General features: G+C 43.4%; 1 protein-coding gene across 2 annotated transcripts in view; it reads right to left on the bottom strand.

Annotated features, from left to right (window-relative positions):
• Nucleotides 1-207: 207 nt before the first annotated feature.
• The window catches only part of LOC135545458 (synaptopodin-like), an 83,709-nt gene continuing 74,295 nt past the window's right edge, over nt 208-9,621 (bottom strand). For both annotated transcript variants that reach the window (XM_064973086.1, XM_064973085.1), the window contains one exon: nt 208-2,132. In XM_064973086.1, the coding sequence (XP_064829158.1) occupies nt 1,263-2,132 (870 nt within the window). In that variant the 3' untranslated portion in view covers nt 208-1,262. The remainder of the gene's footprint in view (nt 2,133-9,621) is intronic.

Below are 9,621 nucleotides of genomic sequence, written 5' to 3'. Positions count from 1 at the left end.
TGTCTCTCTCTCTCTCTCTCTCTCTCTCTCTCTCTCTCTCTCTGTCTCTCTGTCTCTCTGTCTCTCTCTCTGTCTCTCTCTCTCTCTCTCTCTCTCTCTCTCTCTCTCTCTCTCTCTCTCTCTCTCTCTCTCTCTCTCTCTCTCTCTCTCTCTCTCTCTCTCTCTCTCTCTCTCTCTCTCTCTCTCTCTCTCTCTCTCTCTCTCTCTCTCTCTCTCTCTCTCTCTCTCTCTCTCTCTCTCTCTCTCTCTCTCTCTCTCTCTCTCTCTCTCTCTCTCTCTCTCTCTCCCCAGTTTGACCTGTGTCAGATCTGCAAACATCATGTGGTTTAACTGCATTCCTTTCTACTCCAATGTATACCCAGCAATATTAAAACACACACATAAATATATGGAATAACTGCAAAGGGCCTATCTACGACATCACATTATTAATGTCTTATGTGGGGGATGAAAAGTGTAACACTGTTTTGAAAACACTGCATCATTCCAGATATTATCTTTGGTATTTTTCTTCTAGCCCTTAAAATGTTTATGGGGGGGTACAAATTAGAATAAACTATTATTTAGAGTAAACATATGTAAGCTACTGTAATAATTGTATTTTTCATGGAACTTTTGTCGTAGTCAAATGCAAGTAAGCTAGTTTTACATTTCAGCAATTCCTGAATAAAATACATTTAGTTTTTTCAAAGACAAGGTCCAAATATAAAATTGTAGACAGGTCGCTTTGGATTTTAGAATTACTTAAATTTCCTTTTTTTTGTGAAATAAATGTATAAAGTATTTTTATAACACGTAAGAATGAGAGGCAGAGGCAACAGTGAATTGTCCCTTCAATCTCCTCTCAGTAATCCCACTGTTGAGCGAGCTCTGAGCTTGATGGTTCTGGACTCTATAGCCAGCCAGCCAGCCAAATCAGTGGGTTTTAGTTGACTTTAGAATCACCAGACAGGTTGCTTCTATGTCCCAGCTGCGTTGTAAGGGCATCAGGTTCTTTACTGTGTGGTCACCATTATTTTCCCTTACTCCTGGATGCTCCAAAGCAACAAACACACAAGATCAGTTCCTTTCAAAGTCCTTTCCATATCTCACCTGTGAGGCAAGCTCTGAGCCCACCATCTTAGATGCTCCTATACATCAATGAAATTAAAAATGACCCAAAACCCACCAGTCCCCGTATCAATGTCCTCTCTGGGTTTTCTTCTTCTCTTATTGGGTAAGCTCAATGGTCCGTTCTCTTGACCCTCTCTCCCCGGCTCCCCCTATAGGTCGGTGCCAACACTACCCCTCTTCACCCTCAGGCTGCCGCCCCAGCCCCGGGGACAGGTGTTGTGGGTACGCTGCAGTCCTGGAGACCTCAGCCCAGAGTCCTCCGACTCCACCGAAGCATCCGAGTCAGTGAGGGACCTGGTGTTGTAGAGCCTTACTGGGGACCGGATCACCCCTGTAGGGGTGGGAGGAGGGCTGGCGAAGGGGGGAGACTGGCACCCCATGGCCCTGGGCTGGTAGGGGCTGAAGGGGGGTTTGGAGCTGCTGTAGTGGTGCTGGTGGTCGTAGCCCTGGTGGTGCTGGTGGGTGGTGTTGTCACCTAGTGGGGAGATTGGGAGGTTGTGCCCGCTCAGAGCACCTGGGGACGGGCTGTTTTTACGTTTGGCGGCGTTGATGATGTTCTTGGCTAACAGGCGATGGTTTGCCTTGGAGTTGTTGGGGCTGACGATGGGAGACTGGCATCTGGAACCCCAGGGAGGGGATAGGGGTGAGGGGGAGAGAGGAGAGGTGATGGTGCCTTGGTGAGAGGGTCTGGAAGAGGAAGAGTTGGAGATGGTGGTGGAGAAAGGCTTGGTTGTCTGGTTGATGTTAGGGGATTGACAGCGGGACCCCCAGGGAGATACAGACGATATAGGTGAGGTGGTAGTGGATTGTTTAGGCCTGGATAAAGAGGCTGTGGAGAAGGGTTTGGTGGTTTGGTTGACCACCATGGGTGACTTGCACCTCGTCTCCCAGGGTGGGGAGGCAGGGGAGGTGGCTGTCGCCTGGTGGAGGGGCCTGGAAGTGGGGGGTCCCTCTGGGCTGCTGAACCGACGGGTGAACTGCGGTGTCCTGGTGGGGGTCGGAGGGGACTCCTTCCTCATCTGTGGAGAGAGATTAAAAGTACAGAAACATGAATGGGAGACACCATGATCATGTTAATCTAGGGTAAAGAGATATGAATATGAGACCCCATGATAATGTTAATCTAGATTAAAGAGACATGAATGGGAGACACCATGATCATGTTAATCTAGGGTAAAGAGATATGAATGTGAGACACCATGATAATGTTAATCTAGATTAAAGAGACATGAATGGGAGACACCATGATCATGTTAATCTAGGGTAAAGAGATATGAATGTGAGACACCATGATAATGTTAATCTAGATTAAAGAGACATGGATGGGAGACACCATGATAATGTTAATCTAGGGTAAAGAGATATGAATGTGCGACACCATGATAATGTTAATCTAGATTAAATATACATGAATGGGAGACACCATGATAATGTTAATCTAGATTAAAGAGACATAAATGTGAGGCACCATGATAATATTAATCTAGATTAAAGAGACATGAATGTGAGGCACCATGATAATATTAATCTAGATTAAAGAGACATGAATGTAAGGCACCATGATAATGTTAATCTAGATTAAAGAGACATGAATGTGAGGCACCATGATAATATTAATCTAGATTAAAGAGACATGAATGTGAGGCACCATGATAATGTTATCTAGATTAAAGAGACATGAATGTGAGACACCATGATAATATTAATCTAGATTAAAGAGACATGAATGTAAGGCACGATCATGTTAAATGAGGGAAGATGTGTTTTTGATTGACAGGGCTGTAAGAAGTGAAATCTTAAGGATCCCCAAGGGAGCACAGGGGGTTAAGGATCCCCAGGGGATCCAGCAACAGTAATTGAGTTAAATGCATGGTGTTGTGCAGCTTGGTGATACACATTTCATGAGAGAAGCCTTTCACAAGAGCTCCTTTCACATACTGCAACATATGGTATACACACGTGGTGTATACAGTGGTGTAAAGTACTTAAGTAAAAATACTTTAAAGTACTACTTAAGTCATTTTTTGGGGTGTCTGTACTTTACTTTATATTCTTGACAACTTTTACTTTTACTTCACTACATTCCTAAAGAAAATAATGTTTTACTCCATTCATTTTCCCTGACACCCAACAGTACTCGTTACATTTTGAAAGGAAAATTGTCCAATTCACACACTTATCAAGATAACATCCCTGGTCATCCCTACTGCCTCTGATCTGGTGGACTCACTAAACAGAGAACATCCCTGGTCATCCCTACTGCCTCTGATCTGGCGGACTCACTAAACACAAATTATTAGTTTGTAAATTATGTCGGAGTGTTGGAGTGTGCCCCTGTCTATCCGTGAATAAAAAAATCTAAATAAATTGTGCCATCTGGTTTACTTAATATAAGGAATTGTAAATGGTTTATACTTTTACTTTTGATACTTAATTACATTTTAGTAGTATATTTAAAGTATATATTAAAACCAAATACCTGTAGACTTTTACTCAAGTAGTATTTTACTGGGTGACTTTCACTTTTACTTGAGTCATATTGTATTCAGGATATCTTTACTTTTACTCAAGTATGACAATTGAGTACTTTTTCTACCACTGGGTCTATTTAAGGAAAATATAGTGAACTCTCCATCTAAAATGTTTGAATATATTGATCATGATCTACAGAGGAATTTAGCTCTATTCATTCAGCTCACAAACTTGGCTACCTAACTGTTTTCAACAATGCTACATGGTTTCCTTGACATGAAAACAACAAGTTGGACTGAAAACAGACTGCATAGCAACCCAGACTATCAGCTCAAATCTGTGTGTGTGTGTGTGTGTGTGTGTGTGTGTGTGTGTGTGTGTGTGTGTGTGTGTGTGTGTGTGTGTGTGTGTGTGTGTGTGTGTGAGCTTCCTTATTAACCAAACAGGATACCTGGTCTCCAGTGTCCCTCTCACGTTACCGCAGTTTGGCCAAGCTGAGGTGACTAACCTTTATGGAGATCTGCTGTTCTCTAGGCTCCTGAAGAGCGTGGTAGGTCTGCTGTTCCCTAGACTCCTGAAGAGCATGGTAGGTCTGCTGTTCTCTAGGCTCCTGAGGAGCGTGGTAGGTCTGCTGTTCTCTAGGCTCCTGAGGAGCGTTGTAGGTCTGCTGTTCCCTAGACTCCTGAGGAGCGTTGTAGGTCTGCTGTTCCCTAGACTCCTGAGGAGCGTGGTAGGTCTGCTGTTCCCTAGACTCCTGAGGAGCGTTGTAGGTCTGCTGTTCCCTAGACTCCTGAGGAGCGTTGTAGGTCTGCTGTTCCCTAGACTCCTGAGGAGCGTTGTAGGTCTGCTGTTCCCTAGACTCCTGAGGAGCGTTGTAGGTCTGCTGTTCCCTAGACTCCTGAGGAGCGTTGTAGGTCTGCTGTTCCCTAGACTCCTGAGGAGCGTTGTAGGTCTGCTGTTCCCTAGACTCCTGAGGAGCGTTGTAGGTCTGCTGTTCCCTAGACTCCTGAGGAGCGTTGTAGGTCTGCTGTTCCCTAGACTCCTGAGGAGCGTTGTAGGTCTGCTGTTCCCTAGACTCCTGAGGAGCGTTGTAGGTCTGCTGTTCCCTAGACTCCTGAGGAGCGTTGTAGGTCTGCTGTTCCCTAGACTCCTGAGGAGCGTTGTAGGTCTGCTGTTCCCTAGACTCCTGAGGAGCGTTGTAGGTCTGCTGTTCCTAGACTCCTGAGGAGCGTTGTAGGTCTGCTGTTCCCTAGACTCCTGAGGAGCGTTGTAGGTCTGCTGTTCCCTAGACTCCTGAAGAGCGTTGTAGGTCTGCTGTTCCCTAGACTCCTGAGGAGCGTTGTAGGTCTGCTGTTCCCTAGACTCCTGAAGAGCATGGTAGGTCTGCTGTTCCCTAGGCTCCTGAAGAGCGTGGTACTCCAGGTCTGCTGTTCTCTAGGCTCCTGGAGAGCTTGGTACTCCAGGTCTGCTGTTCCCTAGGCTCCTGAAGAGCGTGGTACTCCAGGTCTGCTGTTCTCTAGGCTCCTGGAGAGCTTGGTACTCCAGGTCTGCTGTTCCCTAGACTCCTGAAGCGCTTGGTAGATATACTGTTCTCTAGGCTCCTGAAGAGCTTGGTACTGTAGGTCTGCTGTTCCCTAGACTCCTGAAGAGCGTTGTAGGTCTGCTGTTCCCTAGACTCCTGAGGAGCGTTGTAGGTCTGCTGTTCCCTAGACTCCTGAGGAGCGTTGTAGGTCTGCTGTTCCCTAGACTCCTGAAGAGCATGGTAGGTCTGCTGTTCCCTAGGCTCCTGAAGAGCGTGGTACTCCAGGTCTGCTGTTCTCTAGGCTCCTGGAGAGCTTGGTACTCCAGGTCTGCTGTTCCCTAGACTCCTGAAGCGCTTGGTAGATATACTGTTCTCTAGGCTCCTGAAGAGCTTGGTACTGTAGGTCTGCTGTTCTCTAGGCTCCTGAAGAGTGTGGTAGGTCTGCTGTTCTCTAGACTTATGTTGGCTTTGGTACTGTAGGTCTGCTTTTACAAGAGAGTTTCTGATAATGTTAAGCTCTCACAGGCTTTGCTGATACCCGGCAAAGACTCATGGGAAGCCTTCACCTTGAACGAGTGTTGATCAGATTCAGAGTACGACACTGATCTACGGTCAGTTTTGTACTTTTCAACCCCCTACTGTGGAGGCAGTGTAGACTAGTGGTTAGAGCATTGGACTCATAACCAAAAGGTTGCAAGTTCAAATCCCTGAGCTGACAAGGTACAAAATCTGTCATTCTGCTCCTGAACAGGCAGTTAACCCACGGTTCCTAGGCTGTCATTGAAAATAAGAATTTGTTCTTAACTGACTTGCCTAGTAAAATAAATAAATAAATGAAAATTTGGCATGGGCAGGCTGATCCTAGATCTGAGCCTATGTTGCCCTAAGGACAACATGAACTTTGAGCAAATGTTATCAAGATTTGCTGTTACCCTGCCTAGGCTCTTCGGGAGCTTTGTTTTACCCTTGAACCAGTGTAACTCTGAAGTCACCCCCTATACAAATCAAATTGAATCAAAATGTATTGATCACATACACATTTTTGCTTATGTTATTGCCGGTGCAGCAAATTGCTTATGTTTCCAGCTCCAAAAGTGCAGTAATATCTAGCAAAACAATAACAATACAAAGATCATCCATACGTTTTAAAAGACAAATCAGAAAGAGCGATGTCAGAGTCAAGAATATAAATACATGTACAGTGCCTTGCAAAAGTATTCATCTCCCTTGGAATTTTTACTATTTTGTTTCATTACAACCTGTAATTTAAATGTATTTTTAATTTGGATTTCATGTAATGGACATACACAAAATAGTGGAAATTGGTGAAGTGAAATATAAAAAAAGAACTGCATATGTATTCCCCCCCTTTGCTATGAAGCCCCTAAATAAGATCTGGTGCAACCAATTACTTTCAGAAGTCACATAATTAGTTAGATTGCACACAGGTGGACTTTATTTAAGTGTCACATGATCTCAGTATATATATATCTGTTCTCAAATGTCCCAGAGTCTGCAACACCACTAAGCAAGGGGCACCACCATGCAAGCGACACCATGCAGACTAAGGAACTCTCCAAACAGGTCAGGGACAGAGTTGTGGATAAGTACAGATCAGGGTTGGGTTATAAAAAAACTTTGAACATCCCACGGAGCACCATTAAATCTTTTATTGAAAAATGGAAAGAATATGGCACCACAGCAAACCTGCCAGTAGAGAGCCGCCCACCAAAACACAGCGGAGATTAGAGTATCTGTCCAGAGGACCACTTTAAGCCGTACACTCCACAGAGCTGGGCTTTACGGAAGAATGGCCAGAAAAAAAGCCATTGCTTAAAGAAAAAAATTATCAAACACATTTGGTGTTCGCCAAAAGGCATGTGGGAGACTCCCAAACATAAGGAAGAAGGTACTCTGGTCAGATGAGACAGAAATGTTGCTTTTTAGCCATCAAGGAAAACGCTATGTCTGGCGCAAACCCAACACCTCTCATCACCGCCAGAACAACATCCCCAGTGAAGTATGGTGGTGGCAGCATCGTGCTGTGGGGATGTTTTTCATCGGCAGGGACTGGGAAACTGGTTAGAATTGAAGGAATGATGGATGGCGCTAAATACAGGGAAATGTTCAGTCTTCCAGAGATTTGAGACGGAGGTTCACCTTCCAGCAGGACAATGACCCTAAGCATACAGCTAAAGCAACACTCGAGTGGTTTAAGGGGAAACATTTAAATGTCTTGGAATGGCCTTAGTCAAAGCCCAGACCTCAATCCAATTGAGAATCTGTGGTATGACTTACAGATTGCTGTACACCAGCGGAACCCATCCAACTTGAAGGAGCTGGAGCAGTTTTGCCTTGAGGAATGGACAAAGATCCCAGTGGCTAGATGTGCCAAGCTTATAGAGACATACCCCAAGAGACTTGTAGCTGTAATTGCTGCAAAAAGTGGCTCTACAAAGTATTGACTTTGGGGGGTTGAATAGTTATGCACACTCAAGTTTTCTGTTTTTCTGTGTCTTATTTCTTGGTTGTTTCACAAAAAATTAAAAAAATTGCATCTTCAAAGTGGTAGGCATGTTGTATAAATCAAATGATACGGGGCCCCCCCAAAAAAATCTATTTTAATTCCAGGTTGTACGGCAACAAAATAGGAACAATGCCAAGGGGGTGAATACTTTCGCAAGCCACTGTATGTGAACGGTGAGTATAGGCAGGATAGACTGATCTCAGGACAGTTTAGACCGTTTGCTTTCAACTCCACCATGGTGAAGGTTAGGATTTGGAAAGAGTAGGCTGATCCTAGATCTGTACCTAGGCCCTAAGGGTAATGACTCTTGCAGAAAGATTGTAGCTTCCATCAATGTAATTGTCTGCATCATTTCCAATCACCCATATATTTTTTTTTGTAAATATATCAAATATATATTTTAAAATATATTTTCCATTATTATTTTTCCCTAACCCTACCACCCTCCCTGAATTGGAGTAAACTAATGGACAACAACACTTAGGCTTCTACTTCCAGCTTCTACATACTATACTGAACAAAAATATAAACGCAACATGCAGAGTGTAGGACCCATGTTTCACGAGCTGAAATAAAACCTCCCAGAAATGTTCTATAAGAACAAAAAGCGTATTTATCTTACATTTTGTGCACAAATGTGTTTACATCCCTGTTAGTGAGCATTTCTTTGCCAAGATAATCCACCCACCTGACAGGTGTGTCATATCAAGAAGCTGATTAAACAGCATGACCATTACATAGGTGGCAGACAATGTGTATGAGTGTGGGTTTGCTGATGTCAATGTTGTGAACAGATGGCGGTGGGGTTATGATATGGGCATTGCATTTTATTGATGGCAAATTGAATGCGCAGAGATGCCGTGATGAGATCCTGAGGCCACTTGCCATTCATCTGCCGCCATCACCTCATGTTTCAGCATGTTAATGCACGGCCCCCATGACTCAATGATCTGTACACAATTCCTGGAAGCTGAAAATGTCCCAGTTCTTCCATGGCCTGCATACTCACCAGGCATGTCACCCATGTTTGGGATGCTCTGGATCGACGTGTACGACAGCGTGTTCCAGTTCCCGCCAATATCCAGCAACTTCTCACAGCCATTGAAGAGGAGTGGGACAACATTCCACAGGCCACAATCAACAGCCTGATCAACTCCATGTGAAGGAGATGTGTTGCGCTGCATGAGGCAAATGGTCACACCAGATACTGACTGGTTTTCTGATCCACATCCCTACCTTTTTGTTAAAGGTATCTGTGACCAACAGAAATCCATTGATTAAGGCCTAATGAATTGATTTAAATTTATTGATTTTCTTATATGAAATGTAACTCAGTCAAATCTTTGACATTTTTTGCATATTACGTTTAAATATTTTTTTCAGTGTATGTACATTTTACGGACACAGTATATTTTACATTAGTTGTCTTCCGTGTGTTTTTAAGTCCCATCCTATAGCATCACTCAACCACTCTCATAGATCTCTGAACACCATCCAGTTTTGGTTTCTATTTGCCACATATAGTTCCTCTGTCAAATACTTTGCTTCCTCTTTCAAAACATTGTTAGTCTTTATGTACAGCTGTTCATTTTACATTATTTATAGGGGGGAAATCCTTACAATTAACTTTGGTTAGTGGAGATGGAGGAGACTGAAATGAAAACTTATGCTTAAAGTACTTTGCTTCCTCTTTCAAAACATTGTTTGATGAATCACGGGTGACTCCATTTGTAACATGTTTCAGTAAAAAATAATTTGGTAGCATTTCTATGCTGAAGATTAAAACCATTTTTGGTGCATTTTCCCACATATTTCATCCATTACACTTGATCTTTCCTGAATAAGTTCCTCCATGTCTTTTTGTTTGTCCTCTAACTTACTCTGTTTCTTTGGTACAGTTTTTATTTCCATCTATTTGTACTGTTAGTCCCTCTTATTACTTTTGTTAATATGAACTATTTTGACTGAAATTCATTGTTTTAAATAT

The sequence above is a fragment of the Oncorhynchus masou genome, chromosome 9, assembly GCF_036934945.1.
Source record: "Oncorhynchus masou masou isolate Uvic2021 chromosome 9, UVic_Omas_1.1, whole genome shotgun sequence".
Taxonomy (NCBI): domain Eukaryota; kingdom Metazoa; phylum Chordata; class Actinopteri; order Salmoniformes; family Salmonidae; genus Oncorhynchus; species Oncorhynchus masou.
The sequence above is the reverse complement of the archived record's forward strand: the minus strand, read 5'-3'. Positions and strand labels throughout refer to the sequence as shown.